Here is a 17,220-nt window from a genome sequence, read left to right on the forward strand (position 1 = left end):
GTATTTTATGCTAGAAATAAGATCCAGATTGTAAAAAACGGAAATGCATATGCACTTTATAAATTATACATAAAACTTTGAACATTTTATGTATGTTTATGTTTCTGCTTATATTTTAGACATGTATTATCTAAAAGCCTGTTTCTATAGTCATATAAATCACTGCTGGTGTGATAACATCTGTCATCATCATTACAACTATCAGATAAAGAAACATTATGACAAAAGCCATATGATAATACTGATAATGTGGTGGATTTATAAAGCTCTTTGAGTAGCTCAGATTGCAGCACAGAACAAAGGCTCAGACAGCTGCAACTGTTTCACACAGTGAGATAAATGGGTTTTTAAAGAGTGACAGGAGGGACGGCTTCATGACTGAACTCATGCCCAGTCAGATTCATGTAAGACACTGTATTCTCTGTCCACACACCCCACCCCCAAACCCCTCCCTCCGTCTGCAGCGTCCAATTCACCCTGCACATATAAACCGTAGCTGCAACTTCTGTTAGAGTGACTCAGTCCAGCTTAGCAGATACACAGCAATACTCAAATCCCTCTTCCTTTTAATTCGCACTCTCATGGCGGGGTGTTAATGGCTTACACAACAGATGTTTAGTATGCTGCGTTTAGGTCCAATGCGAGCTGAAGCCACCCGCAGTTTTAGACATGCATGACAACCTGTGACTCTGTCTCTGTGGCAAAATAAGCCCGTTCACGCTGCATCACATTTATGCTGCTGCTTGCATGAAGCAACAACAAATAAATAAATAACAAAATACACACATGTGAGTACAAGTGCATACACAAACACGCAACACAGGAAGATGACATGCAAAACAGTGAGAGTGGGAGGGGGAGTGTGAATGAGAGAGTGGGGGGGGGGAGGGTGATGACAGCCTCCATCTGCTGGGGAGCCACCGACAGTTTCCTCAGACAGAGGTATCCACTCGGATCAGACTGTGTGTGTATACACTCTAATGCAGTAATGATGGTGTTTGACAGGAGTGTACTCCATGACAACAATTAGTGGGGGAGGAAAGTTGCTTCATCATGTACAGAGCAATCACTCTCATTGTAAACAGCTGCAGTTCATCTGATTGGGAGAAGAGGGGACCGTGTGCATGGCTGCGCACTGACTGAGGCAGAGTGTGAGCCAGAGCTCGACACACAACACCTGAGGAGAGAGGGAGCACTCGCTTCACAGGAGCCACATATTTCTTTAAATGGTTTTTAATATCTGTAGCTAAATCTTGTCATAGAGAATTTGGTTTTGTCAGTATTTTATTTTCCTTATTTGTTATAATGTGTGCAACTGTGCATAGATTATTTGTGTCAGTTTAATAGTTTGCTGATATATTATTTAATATTTAGACCTTGGATACCAAGGTAATGATACCATGCAAGAAACAAGTCAGACTGGACCTAACTTGACAATCCCCCAGGTGAGTGTGACTGTTATCTATTCATCCAAACGTCCATCCATCCATTCACCCACCCGTCCGTCCGTCCTCCCACCCGCTCCCGTCCGTCTGACCGCCCGCCCATCCATCCATCCATCCATCCATCCATCCATCCATCCATCCATCCATCCATCCATCCATCCATCCATCCATCCATCCATCCATCCATCCATCCATCCATCCATCCATCTATCTATCTATCTATCTATCTATCTATCTATCTATCTATCTATCTATCTATCTATCTATCTATCTATCTATCTATCTATCTATCTATCTGGAAAAAATGGATGGGATAAGTTGTTTATAATTGTTTATTTATGATTTATAAAGTGTTAAGATCCAAACTAATAACCTAACCACTTAGCTAGAGATAATGTGTCTTTATGAAATGTATAATATGACGGATCATTTATTGATTTACAGCTCAGCGATCAGTTTTCGTTTGATTGTGCTTCTTCTCATATAGACTGAATCATTGTATTGAGTTTGTGTCCCTCAGGTCCTGATGTGTGTGTAAACAACAAAGAAGTCAGTGAAGTGACATCGGAGCGTCGACTGCCAGCTGTCACTCCAACACTGTCTTCCTCACAACGCAGAGACTGTAACTGTTGAGGTATGGAAGCTGAACTCCATTACATAGACTCAAAATTTGACAATTTGTGCATCAAAACAAGCTCAAAGAAATAAACAGTGTAGCTCTGAATCTTTTCTTTTCCAGGAAAGGCCAGGGCTGAGGCTAAACCAGGTGTGATGTGGTCATTGGTTTGACACTTTGACCCCGAGGTGTAGAAGAAAGGCCGCCACACTCTCCCTTTTCCTCACGCAAGAGCTGATCTTGTCGTTGGGAGTATTTCCACCGATCTGGCCGTGCGGTCACATCAGCACATTGACTTTAATGTTATGGGATTTTGCCCACCACTGACATCTTGTAGTACAGGTGTGCAAAAAGCCTCCTGGATGACAGTTTAATGCTACAATCATGTCATAGGGGAAAGATGGGAGAAAGACACATCGCTTGCTAAGTACCTTTCACTTCAGCATTCAGCTGATAAATATTAGGAGGAAACACGGTTAACCTGCCGCTCAGGGACTTCTCACTACTCTGAGGCTCAGGCTGATGTGATAGATCCTGATGTTTTCCTCAATTCTGACATCACTACACATCCATACTGAGGGCTGTATCTGCTCTTCCTCCCTGTATGATTTAAAGAAGGTGACAAAACATGGAAACGACCATAAATCACTTTTATCACGTCAAATTGGGAAACATTATGTTTTGATATATGCAGTCATTATCAGACACAAAATAATGTACTGGAAATTATTTAATGTAGTATTTACATTTAGTTTTGTTCTGATGAAGTCGTAGTGTTTTCAGGTCATCCGTCCATCAGTCTGATTCAGTCTCAGTAACACCCTTTAAATTTAAGGGTGCTTTCACACCTACTGGTGTGGACCACTGGTGCGCACCAGAGGAAATGATACATTGTTTCATTTTTCAGCTCTTACGGTCCGCATTCACACATGTTTGTTTTCACTCTGGTCCAGACGCAAATAATAGATTTTGAGAATGAAGCGTGACTGGTGCACTACGGGAGACTTTTTAGCTAAAACATGAAGCATACACCAGGCAGTTGGTGTCGACCAGGGTAAGGCTGCTTTCACACAACAAATGGACCACACCATAGTGCAACTGCAGCCGCACCGGGACCACCCCTTCAGGCCGGCCTCGGGGCGACTGTTTGGGTGTGCATCCGAGTAGGACAGTTGTGTTCACACTGATCCACCTGCACCAGAGTTCAACTGGGTCGACCTAAACATTGTGTCAAAGCACTGTAACATTCACTTGGACTTGAAGATGAACTGATTAAGTGTTGTTGGTCAAAGGTCAAAGGTCAAAGGACATGATGACCTCATAAAATGTGGTTCTGTTGTTATAAATGTAATATCTTGCAAACCCCCCAAAGGTGTTCCCTCACACTTGACATAAATGTTTACCTGGAGTCAAGGATGAACTCCAGACTTTGGTGGTCAAAGGTCAAGGTCACAATGACCCTAAACACATTATCTTTGTAAGACCTTGAGGGGTTTTCTTCAAATTTGGTGCAAATGTTAACTCAAAAGTCAATGCGAGTTCACAAAACACATTTTCACAAAATTTTACATGAAGGATTCATATTTTCTGTGACTCTGTGACAGACAGGATGTAACATGAAACTTGTCTGAATGTAGTTCACTGAAAAAAAAAAGAAAATACTGTGTTTCCACTTATTTTTCCTAGCCTAATTCATTGCTCTAAATGTATCACAAGTTCAGTGAATCCAAATTCAACTGTAGGTGAAGGGAAGCAACAGATGAAGCCTGTGTCGTCATGAGCCTTAAAGAAAAGGTGACGTCATGTGTGATCAGACATGGTGGATCTGTCAGCAGCTCCTGGTGTGAACACATGTATTTGACGTCACTTTGTACGTCTGTCTTCTTATTCCCAGCACTTTCTATGCAGTCTACAATTTATTCTCTCATAAGAGCTTCCTGTCTAAGCTGATGCTGACTGAAGTTTGCCCGACATGTTTGGTGCATGTATGCCTCAGCTCAGCATTTACAATAGAGCGCTACCACTACATTGCCACCAGGGGGACGAACACATAAAAACTCACCCGATATTGTATTGTTTCAGCCGCTTTGTGGAAAATTAAAACATATCTGACTTCAGCGCCACCTGGTGGTTAGTTATACATACTTAAAATACTACGAACTCTTTGCTTGGATTTTTAACAACTAAATTAGCTGAGAGCAACCATGATAGAAATCCTTTTAAAAACACCATTGCTTCAAAAAAACTAATTGTGTTGTTAATTTACAGTGTTTCTGTCAGATTCCTGTGGAGCATGTTGTGACAACATTTTTTTGTCATTGTCATTGTCAATTCTAATAATAATTGCTATAAAAATGTCTCTAAGATGTTTTTACTTCAGGGACAGAGACAGTTGTAACATTTTTGATCTTAGAGCTCTGTTAAGCCAGTGTGCTCAAAATTTAATACTAGTACTTAAGTGCTAATACTTTAATACTTAAACTAGTAACGAGTGTCTGCCACTGGGGGTGAAATGTGACATTATGACATAGGATTATGACAAAAACTTGATATTGATAGAATTTGATTCAACATGATTAGTCTGTGTGGCTTTGTGTGTGTATATAGTTACAACCATGAATGAATGAATGAATGAATACTAACAAGTGAATTTCCCTGGTGTGGGATCAATAAAGGGTTATCCTCTTCCTCTGCCAACCATGAAAGTACAGGTACAGTATCTACACAGAGACAGTGAACATGGTTTGAGTTTGAAGACCAGTAATACAAATAAAAATAAATAAAGAAATAAATACAATTTTATCTCAAAATAATTATTGTGTTCTTTTCTGAATCATTACTTTATAAGAACAACACACTATTAAGCATACATGTTCATCTCTGGATAAATAAGATCATCTGGTTGTTTTTTCGTATAGATTCAGCATTTATAAATCAAGCAATTACCGACCAGATATTGAGGAAATGTCAGTGGTTCATACGATCATTCATAAAGACTAACAAACTATTCCGATGAAAATTAATTCTGCTTGTATATGTACTTGTGATTAGCAACTGTGTTAATATATATTTTATAAATGCTTATTAATACTGCAATTCATGGTTAATTCAGCAAAGCTATTACTTGTTTGTTAAGTTTCTTAAAATTGTATAATGCATAAATGGATATGGTATGAAAAATAAAAACACATTATAGATGAGCTTATTCTATCTAATCTAAATCTAAAATAAATGATGAAATAACTATATAATAATGCTATAACCTATACAATTCTTCTAAAGTATTACTTTATTCTAGGCTACCTCTACTGTATATAGTTTTTGTCTGCTGCTTCCTGTGCAATAAGGACTATACTGAACAAGTAAAAAGTAAATCTGTTGACTCCTAGCTCGCTCCTGATTGGAGGAATTATAAGTGTAACACCTGACCCATGATCTCCTCTAATCTAATGTTCTGCAAACTGCAGGTGGTCACATCACAGGTTCAGTAGCTGGAGGGTTGAAGAAGAGATGACATCATCTATCACATCCTCAGACACAGCTGGTGTGTCAGCTGACCGCCAGCTGATGTGACTCCGTCTATCTGACATCGTCTCCTCAATTCCAGCTGTTTTCTACAGCGGAGTCTCTGAACTGCACCGGACAGAGCCCCCCCCCCCCCCATCTATATCACCAACCCCCCCACTGTCACATCCAAGCTGACACTAGTGAGTGTGTAGGCTGCGCGTGCATGACGTGAGACCCCCCACCACCTCCCAGCACATGACATATTTGGCTTTAAAGTGACGTCACGGCAGCGGAGGGGCTCAGCAGGCAGGTCGTTCGTCAGTCTGAGAGAAGAGGAGCAGCAGGAGGAGACGGACCAGCCTCCTCTCCTCTCTCTCTCGTTCTCCCTCTCTCTCTGTCTTTCTCTTTCTCCAACTCCTCTGAAACAACTCTCTGCCTCCAGGATTCTCCTCCGTCGTTTCCCCCTCTTCCTCTTTTCAGTTGCACCTCATTTTTTAATTTTTTTTAATTTTTACTTTTCTATCTAACCCCATCCGCACCCCCCACCCCCTCTCCTTCTCTCAGCACCTCCAGAGATGTGATAGATAATGAGGACCCCCTGCCTTCGCTGACTTGTCTCCTCCGTGCTTGAGAACATCCTCATCTTCCACTCCCGAGTTGTTGTTTTTTATTATCATTATATATTTTTTAATTATTATTATTATCGGAGGGTACGATCATCTGCCTTTCAACAATGTAGGAAGGAGAGGGTGCGCTGTCATTTCAGGGAGAGCCAACTACATGTCCTGCGCTTCTGCTCTCCAGCCCTGTCATTCCCGCCCGGGAGGAGGAGAAGGAGGAGGAGGAGGAGGTGGTGGTGTTGGTAGTGGTGATAGTGTTGGTGTTGGTGGTGGTGTTGTGGTGATGGTGATGGTGATGCTGTGGAGGGGGGTCTGTGGTGGAGGGAAAAGAGAAGCTATGCGTGAAGGCAAAGTTTGAGGATACCTCTCCTGGTTTCCCCGCTCACCTGGCCGCCTGCACGCGCGCCCGCCGCCCCCCTCCCCCTCTTCTCTCCTTTTAACTGAAGATTGTGTCGTCATTAGAACAATTGACAACTTCACAGAGACCTGACTGTCGCCGGTGCGGCGCTTTTTTGCGGGATTTGACGGCGATATCAGAGGAATTTGATGTGCGCAACGCTGAAGGATATGGCTTAAATGATGACGGCTGGAGTAAGGTCCGTCACTTGAGTGTTTCTTTATTTCTTTCTTTCTTTTTTCTTTTCTTTATTATTTTTCTTATCTGCTGTCGACTTTGGTGGAAACCCGTCTAAATGGGAGGATACCTGGAGGACTGAATTGGATTCAGCAGTCGAGAAAAATGTGGATAAAACGGAGCGTTGCGCGCAGGTAAGACAGGCGACAGTCTTCTTCCATCTTTCAGCTGTTACACTGTGTTTGTCCAAACGCTGAAATGTCGATACTGCTCTCGTGTTGTTGCACATTTTTTGACGCCGCTGCTCGACAACATGTTGTCCCAGTTTTTTAATCTACGCCACTGCAAGTTGTGTGAGAGAGTCTGCAGGAATTGATGATGGATTCGCACGCATCAATCGCGGTGTAGCACACAAAAACAGGAGAATAAAACATGTAGGTGTAGATGGAGGTGAACCAAAACTTCTTAAAATACACGGACCATTTCCTGTCGTGGTGTGGATTTCACTGAGGCGGTGGGGTTTGTATGTGGAAAATGTTTTCTGATGTTTTAAAGAGGGGAAGGAAAATGATGGGGGGAAGTTTCGCGCCCTGTACGCTGGGGGTCGCCAACAGTACGGCGCAAGCTACACATACACACACACGCACACAGACAGACACACACACACACACACCGAACGCACGCGCTCCCGCTCTAAAACACGCATGTATATACGCACGCGCGCAAACACAGTCTCAAGGTTAGATCTGTCAGCAGAACAAGCACATGCAGGTAATTAGTGGCTCAAATTGCACATGAAAAACAAGATATAACTTGTGCATATCAAATAACAATAATTATAATAATACTAATTTAACAAACTATTACAATAACTTTATTTGTAAAGCCTGTGAGCTGCACAACAAAGTAATGAACACATGGAACGACATGAAAAAAACAGAAAATGAGCATGAGGCACTGATGGATAATGATCATTCATTTAAAGACTGCCCCCCCCCCCCCCTCTAAATCAAGGAAGTACAGTGGGTGTATGTAGTGAAGGACAGGATGGGATCAGGAGAGCGTGGATGCCCCCCCACCTTCAACAGCCACTCGCTCTGCTCTGACTCTATACTGCCCAAACTGCTCCAAGATAAGTCAGACATGTGTCTTAATGAGAGATAATACACAATCCTAGAATCTAGATGCCTCGGTCTGAAACTCTGCAAATGCCATCCCATAAATCGAGCTAATTCATTTGGCCTAAACCTGGTTTAAAGGACGAACGACCCGCCGTGAACCTGCCCGCGGTCCCGATCCTTGAGCCACCTGCTGAATCTCATCCCCACCGGTGGCTCTAATTCCTCACCCAATTCGCGGCCGGACATTTATTATGCATGAGACACACACACACACTGTACAACTTTGGGCAGACCTCACAGAGAAGACTGTCTGAGGCTCTGATACCAGCTCCTGTCATTTGCTGACGCGATGAGGAGGGTGGAGGGTCAGAGTGGGATGTGGGACAAACTGGATTCACCATGTTTCAGGCAGTATAGCTACAAGCTTGTGTTGTTTGTTGGTGTCATTTGATGGCAACACTGGGATAAATTCCTGCTCTTCAGTGTGGGTAGAATTTATTCAGCATTAATGGTCTTTGTGTTGAAAGAAGCAGAGTTAATGGACAGTGAGCATGTGCAGAAAATGATTCTGTTCCTGTTGGAACAGACAAAGAACAGACCACCTACAGAACCTGCTCATGTGGGCGTAAATGCTAGAGCACTGACTTTAGCAACACAGGAGAGGGGGAGTGATGGATGGATGGAGAAGTGGAGAATTTAAAACCAAAGGATTGTGTTACTAGTCATGTTTTCTGTGCAAGACTGCCTCATTTAGAGACTTTATGGACCAGGGACAGGGGTGTGAGCGGTCAGTCAGTGTCGATAGCATGACCATGTCTTCACAAAAACCTTCACAAAACCAAACCATCCCAAGCATATTTAAATTAATAACATTCAGCAATATTTTACTTTTATATGTGATTTTTCACCCTCTTATCATGAAGTCAAATATACAGTTAACAAATATTCCATAATGTAATACTGCTCTGATCTGCTTCCTTCTGTTATGATGCAAGAATATTATCAAGCTGCTATTAAATTTAAATAATCAATACAGTAAAACTCAATCTGACAACATTAAATTGTACCTTTATACATTAAGGTAAAAGGTGCTATTCGTGAATAGGAGGACATTTATGAATGACTTATCTATAAATGATTGAAACTGTCCAGTTGTGGACAGATGTTTATTGTGGTGTGACTGTAGCTTGTTGGAAGCTGTTGGAACATTACAAAAAAAGTCAGATGGTTAAATACTGAATGAACTGATGGAGCTGTCGAGCTTTGGACTGAGTGAGCTGCTGTAAACCAGCCTGTAAATGTAGCTCATGCTGCTTTGCCAATTAACGTGATTTTTTTTCTTCCTCAAGTCTCATGTATATGTATCTCAATAAAGATAAATGTATTTTGATCCAAGTCTCGCTCGAGCATTAACCAGCAGGCATTCATCTCTCCTGGGCTCCATCTTTCATGGACGTCACTCAGCTCCAGGTTTCCCCCCCACGGTGAGCTGTTGTACCGCCGAGGCACTGGAGATGCTATCAGGCCTCGGCCCATGATAGCTGCAGAAAATTACTGACAGAGACACTTCATACAACAGGACTATTAAGGACAGGTGACTGTTCCTTCACATGTCAAAGTTTTTCCCCCGGCCTGGATAAATTACTGTAATGAACGGGGCCGGGATGAGGATGGTGTGTCAGGTGGTCGGTGTGTTAGCTCCTCTGGAAACAGAATATACTGCTGTGATGAATCGTGAGCTAGAAGAGCTTGGGAATTGCTCTCTGGTGTTGCTATTCCTGGTGATAATGTTCTTAGTATTCTGTGTGTTATCCCCAGGTAAAAAAGAAAACTGACTAATAGGCTAATTCTGATTAATATCACTGGCTTAATGAACCAGGGTTCCTAATTTATTATCCTCTACTCTGAGGTGTTTTCTCCACCGAGACACAATTGCTCTTGCACGACATCATTCGTCTCGAGCTGCTTAGGGTGCGTATGGCCGGTCGTCTTCCTCCCAGCTATACCTCTACCAGGAACTCCAGAGTTAGACATGGTTCTGCTGTGTAAGGGGCCATCAGATATTCAGAGATTCCTGTGATTTAGGTGCCATCTTAATAGCCTCTATGAGGGTTATTAACTGGGCCTCTCTGGAGCGTGATTAACCTAATTTGCAGTGAAATAGGCTGTGTTGCTTCTCTGAGATCCTATCCTCTGGAGATGTGTGTGTGTGAGTGTGAGTGTGTATGTGTGTGCGTATGTGCGTGTGAGTGTATGTGCGTGCATGTCGTAAACACCTTGTGCTCAGCAGTCTGTTAAATCCAGAAGGAGCAGAACAGGTTGTCCCCGTGAAGCCGCACAAAAGAGACAAAAGAGACAAAACAGACACGGATGCAGGTTCATCTGACCAATCACGAAAAAAAAAAACACAGATGGAGAAAGACAAGAGAAAAAGAGAGACACTGGGGGTGAACTATAAATGAGTCATCATTGACTGGCAGGGTAATTAATAGAGAGGGGAAATGGGCAGAGTTGCATCATAACAGCTCTCTGTTCATTTTCCCACATAGCTCCACATGGAGGACGGTGGTAATGAGAGGAGCCCAGTTAAACTCACATCTTTTAGAAAACTAATAATCCTCAAAAAAGCTTTTTTCTTTAAGCTGTGAGCTGTTAAGAGGCCTAACAATGACACCGCTTCCTCCTTCAACTTAAATCCCCACATTCTGATCTCATGAAATTCAAGCCCAGAGTTCCCACCATGCAGTGCAGCGCCAGCAGCTCTCGGTCTGATTGGATTTCATGACAAGCTTGTCCAGTTTTTGGGGGGCTACATGAGAAACTGTGTGTTTCTATTGCACTGGAGCACATCCATCCATCCCACAGTGTAAAGGAACTAACAGCACAGAGCTCATACTTGATTCATGTAGTGAGCTTTTGCCGGATCAATACTGCCTCTACAAAGGATCAGATTTATCCGTCATGGCCCTTCTCACTAACTGGCCCTCTCCAGGCAAAGGGGGTGTGGGGTGGTGGGGCTATGTTTCTCAGTGGGCCACTTTCCACTACAACACTTCATAAATGAGCAAAAGAAAGAAGAGTAATTGATGTGGATTGGGGTTTGAGGTGAAATAGAAACTTAGACAGTGGGGGTCGTCATGTGTGTTTGTCTGATCCATTTTTCTCCACATTCCCATGCTCTTTATAACCCATCTTATCTCTCTGAGCATGTGGGTCATGCACACAGTGGTGGAGGACATTGTGCAGTGAGAGTAATTAATGGGATGATGCAACACCCTTGGCTGTTTCATCTCGGACCCTCAAACCATCGATGCGCTCCACCCTTTTTTTCCTCTTTTGTCCTCCATGAATTATTTTCTGACCTCAGCGATGCAACAATATTTCTTACACTACGACCGTAGTAGCAGTTGCTGCAACTCAGCCTCACAGGCATGACTGGAGTCTGTTCCTATGTGTTTGCGTGTGTGTTGCACACTACCAAAACATTTGGAAGATTTCATAGAATATTTGCCTCCCAGAGGCCTGCCGCACAGAGGCAATCCATAAATCTCTGGAACTCTTTGGAGAGCCAACTGTGGTATTTATCTCCCTAATACTAGATATCTACTGAGGAGAGCTTAACTCCTACACCTCAGAGCCTGTATTTTTCAAAGCAACACAAACACATGCAGCTGGTATAAAAAAATAAATAAAAAAACTCCAACACACAGATATTATTCCAAACAGTGCATTTTGATTTATGGTGAAGAGTAAAATGTATTATAGAGGTCCAGTGGAACACAGATACAGTGCTGCAGCACACAGGCCTCCTCTAAAGTAAAAGGTCAAAACAGAAGATTGTGTATCTGTAGATGATTCTCAGTAGTGGGATGGATGGGCTCTGCATGACCAGACATCGTTATTGTACCAGAAGAACAGTGACTGACCCTGAGAATTCATTTAATTTGAATATTCTGCTTTTATTAGTAATTTTATTTACTGTTGACATAGGACTAGGTTAAAAAATATTGCTATCATGCTGTGTTTAGACTATATTTCCTATGTCTTACCTGATCTTCTGCATCTTCAGGGCATGTCTCTGTCTGGCCTCTCCCTACAGCATGTCTCTCCCTGTCTGTCTGTGCTGTCTGCAGTGTCACCAGATATCATTATTATTTTAATTTCATCCATTGAATATTGTTCTTTTACTGCTAAGGTTATTTTCATTCAAGCCTATATAAAGGACCAGTAGAATTTTAAGACATAACACGTATACACAACACACGCATGGCACAAGAGAGAAAGAGAGAGAGAGAAAAGCACACACACTCAGATGACAGGAGTGTTCAGGATCCCCTTTTAAATGTTTCCTCCCACCAGAATCTAACACAACTTTGGAGCATTATTTAGCCCATTTTCTGACAAGCTATCACTACATGGTTGGTACCAACAGATGCCTTCTGTCTCATGGTTTCACGATATCTGAATCTTCACTATAGCTTTAAAACTGGGCCATTTTTAACGCAATAAATATTTCATATTAAAGGGACAACGAGGAGTTGGTATTTGGTCATATTAATGTGGATGAATCTACATTACGCACACTTGTTAATGGGTCCATTTTCGATAAATATATCGTTTTGTCTTGATCGTTATTTTTTTTTATTGTCGGAACTACGACGGTATCTGATCGTCTTCGAAGCTCCGACTTTCATTCTTGATCAATGAAAACATTCTTGGCAAATGTTTTCGCTTTCGTCCGTCTTGCGCCGGTCTCAGGCCTCGCCAGGCTCATGGGAAATGTAGTGTGAAAACACTTTGCTTTCCAAAACTCCTCGTTGTCCCTGTAATTCAAAAATTATCGCAGTCATTTTGACAACACTACTTAGAGATCTCTGCTTGCTTTTTGTCTCTTGCCTGCTGGGTCTTGCTTTTTAGCTAAAGGTGGACTTCCTTTAAGTTTTCCTTAACAAACAAATTAAATGATGGAATAAAGTGGAAAATAAATTGGAAATAACAAGAGAAGGATGCAGTGACAGCAGGGGGTTCTTAAAAAGAATATATGTCACATATTGTTTATATATTATTAGGGGGGACAGATTGGTATTACGTGTCCCCAAAGAATGCATGGTTGTTGTAGATGCACTCCAGTGGTCAGTAGAGGAACTGCAGCTTCAGGTTCTTGACAGTTGATGCTTGGTTTGTATGTTCAAGGTAGGTAGCTCATGTCCTAACAAAGGTTGTACAGGGAGGACATATTGCTCAGAAATAACGGCCTCACTTGGTGTTTGAATGTGATAATATGTGTAAATTGTCTCATGGATATTTAAAGAAATATATATATTTGTGTGTTTTTTGCCTTGATTTGATAGGACAGTCTAGAAAGACAGGAATGCAGGAAGAGAGACTGGGGGAATGACATGTACTAAAGATCTTCTCAGTCGGGAGTCAAACTGGCGATCAATGCTTGAGGCATAAGCCCGCATGGGACGTACTCTTTAACCACTCAACCATTGAGCACCCCATAAAGTGAATCTTAAATGTGATTTTTTAAAAGTTCTTAGACACGTAATGAGAGTTGAAATGTGTAATTACCTTGATGTGTAGTTATTGATCAGTGAGGCTGTAAACACCTGGCCAGCCTTGAGTGTTTCACAGTCGGTTGACATGTAACTTTGTTGGAGCAGGATCTGGGAGGATTAAGGCATCATAATCAGCAAATTAGAGACACAACATACTGGGAATAAGCGATTTGATTCCTGTGTATTTTGGCAATACAGCTTGCCACCACTGAGCCAATTGTGTGCGTATATGTGAACGTGTGCGTGTGTGAGTGTGTGAATGTGAATGTGTATACATGCTGGGTTATATTTGCCCTGTCGCTTAGTCTGAGATCTTGAGCACACAGCCCTCTTCAGCTCCGACAAAGGCATGATTGCTTATTCAAAAGGCTGCAAATAGAGCCTCAGAGGTACCGGCGCTCGTCCTTTTAGTGGACGGAGGATGAACCCCCCCAGCTAAACTCTGTCAAATGCAAACACTTCCTCATCCTCAACCACAGTGCAAACACAAGCAACAACAAGGGGCAAATTCAGGCTTGTGCGTGTGGGTGAGTCACTGTAAACAGACCGTATGCTGCACTTAAACATGGTTTAAGTGCATTTTGTGAGCTCTGGAGTCCCGACTAAGTATATATAAACTCCTAACAACTCCTAACAAGCCTGACAATAACCATTTAAGTGTGTTGTGTCATTTTATGATCAATGATTTATTATCAACATGCAGTTTAATTATTCATTAAGAAAATTGTAACCACTAACCAGAAGGTCCAAAGACTGATGATTGATACTGACCAAAGTTTTAATAATCTGCCTAATGTTGGCAGGTCTCAATCTCACCTTGTACAAAGCCTTGTAATGCTGTTAATGATGATTTGGTGCTATACAAATACATTTAACTGAGTTGAAATTTAAAATTAGAATCAATCAATCTTCATATCAGTATTTTTATTTATTTATATAAATTTGGATAAATGAACGTATGGGAAACACTGTTAATGATAACAATATATTGTATTTTGACCCATATCTGAAGTGGCTGTCAGCTGCTTCTGAACATGGTGTTCATCAGCTGTGAGGATCAACGCTCAACCTTAAACTCCATCACTGGCCTGTTTTCCCTCCTCTGAATGGAAAAAAAAGCTGCTGGAGCCTCATCCTTGAAAAGTCCTATACGCACAATGGCAGAGGGAGGGAAAGAGAGAAATTGCCAAGCAAAGGAAAGAATGAACAGAAGTGGATTAAAAATAACAATGGAGCGTTTTGCTAATGGTCCATTTTGAGCTGCTGCCACAATATGATACTGTCTGTGAGAATTATGGTGGATAAGAAAGGTGCTGATGTCTCTGGAGAAGTCCTGATGTCTTGCACGCTGCACTGAGTGGGACTGTTGGTGTTTGATAACAGAAGTGTGCTGAATGTCAGAAACATTGTTACCCTGTTAACACACATTAAGGGCTGCAGACAATCATGATGAATTAGGTATACTTTTCTTTTGGTGAATGATTTGACTTTAGCGTCTGTCTGTGTGAAGCACTACACTTCAATGACGTGCTAAAGTTTGCTTTCATTGTCGTGAGAGATTCTATTGTGTGCACGGCTGTGGGCCAGGTGCCAGTTAAAATGAGTTTTAAATGGAATAATGGAACAAGCCATGTAGCCTCATAATTCATAAATATCCAATATGCAGCGCCATTCATCAAGGTTGCAGGGAATTCCTTTCAGCATTTTGTATACCCCCTGACATTTTCAATTTGCTTTATCATTAACAGTTTATTGAGTTTATTGAACTGGAAAAGGCAGCCCTGACATATTTTTCCTGTGAATAGCACATTTGTCTGAGGATTTGGGCCTTTGTAGCAGCTGTATATTTTCTTAAATGACAGTAGGGTGTTTCTTTCAAAAACTATATCTGCATGAGTACACTCCCTCCATCGTGTGGCTTTTATTTCCTCATGCAAGTGGAGATTATTCCAGTCAATTTAGGTTTTGATCTGTCTAGAGACACCTGGATTACAATAAAGTGTGATTCTGATTGTGTTGTGAGGTTTCAGTGATCAATGTATCTCAGTGTGCTGGGGTAATGAAAGTGATATCAGGACGACTTCATACAATACTGTAAAGAACACTATGCATAAAAATGACCTGCACAGATATCGACTTGAAGCAAATCTATTGTCACCGTAATTCAAGTTTATCAATAACGATATCAGAGTAGTGAATGAAATGCATGAAATGAAAACCCAGTTTAACCTCTTCAGTATTCATCTGATGTTCTTATTTGAAGAGTGAAATGGTCAATGTTTCTGCCTTGCCCTGCAGTGAACCAATGACATGTCATGAACACAGATTCATGCGGGGTTAACCCTAACCCTACCCTATAACCCCCCTAACCAATCCTGTCAGCCTGTGGGGACTGGAGGCGGGGCTAAATATAGTAGGCTACCTGAAACCTTATCAGTACAGAGAGAGAGAGAGAGTTAGCAATATAGCACAATGGCTAACACTGAATCAGCCAGTGTCAGTTACAAGCTATCAACAATTAAAAGATGCTAACTACATTAACCATTTTGTAAAGATGCTAGCTGCGCTAACCGCTCTGACCTGTCTACTAGTCTCTGGTCCTCCTCTGGGCCTGACTGAGGCTCAAACATGTGGCTGAGTCTCTCTGATATTTCCTCCTCTAACTCCTCTTTATGCCCTGTGCTCTTTCACCTGGAGTCAACAGGTGGTGGTGGGACCAAATGCCTGATCCAGGTTTTATCAACCAAGAAGTCAGAGGAGATGAAAACAAGCTAAACTAAATACAAACCAAAGCAGAGGAGTTGAATATGCTTAGTGGAGCCCTACAGATGTGCTCTTCACTTTATTGCTGGAACACAGCCTTTGAACACACTTACTAAATCACTTTGTGAAGTATGATGGGTTTAACCTGCTGAGGGTACCAGATGAAAGGTCAAATGGTCACCGGCAGAATCATCCCTCAGGAACATTAAATGTCTGCATCAGATTCCACCGACCAACCCACCAGTATAGGCATCAGAGTCACATTCACATTCAGTTTGAGTCTGATGGAACATTTTCTTACTCTATAGGTCTCAGGAGTTTGTGCTATAAATAATGCAGTGTGTTTTTTTGTCTGTCTATGGTTTTATTTGGTTGCTGGACCACAGGAGAATCAGGTGTATTAAGAGGAGCAGAATGGTCAGGGAGTGTGTTTGAGGAGCTGCGTTTCTGGAGCAGCTTGAATTGAAGCTCCTCCACGCTCCCCTGTTCCCCTAGAGATTGTTTTTTTTTTACACTGTACCAGAATCATAGAAGCCTCACTCTCACTCCATAATATAAACGTCGCAAAAGTCCCTAAACCCGTTGCCTGCTTTACCCCACAGAGGAAGAGAAAGCTGCTATGCAATAGTAAAATTATAACATATGGAAAATTCAACACAAATGTATTGTCACATCATGTATTAAAAAGGCACAAGGGTGTTTGACTCAATTGGCAAACCCAGGAGGTGGTAGTCTAGTCTAGTCTACTCCATAGCAACACCTGAGACAATAATCCTCCATCTGTGTCAGTGGTGAATGTGAGGTTGTTTTCGGACTCTTTTGCTGGATATTTAAAGGCTGAAACTCTTTTACTTCATATCCCATCAATCTTAGTCTGATGGCTCCACAGATGTTTTATGCATAAAGTCAGTTTGTTACACACTGACAGCTCAAAACAGAGCGAGGTCCAAACAGGCAGGGACACTCACTTTCAGTCTGGCAGAATGAGATATTAATCATTGATACTAGATATT

At 41.9% G+C, this 17,220-nt stretch overlaps 1 protein-coding gene across 1 annotated transcript in view; it reads left to right on the top strand.

The window, feature by feature from the left end:
- Window positions 1-6,927: 6,927 nt before the first annotated feature.
- Window positions 6,928-17,220, top strand: part of ajap1 (adherens junctions associated protein 1) — a gene marked incomplete at both ends in the record, with an annotated part of 58,462 nt that continues 48,169 nt past the window's right edge. Inside the window, one exon of the mRNA XM_083974737.1 lies at window positions 6,928-6,956. Coding sequence (XP_083830863.1) covers window positions 6,928-6,956 — 29 coding nt within the window. The remainder of the gene's footprint in view (window positions 6,957-17,220) is intronic.

Source organism: Trachurus trachurus, assembly GCF_905171665.1.
Source record: "Trachurus trachurus genome assembly, chromosome: 7".
Lineage (NCBI taxonomy): Eukaryota > Metazoa > Chordata > Actinopteri > Carangiformes > Carangidae > Trachurus > Trachurus trachurus.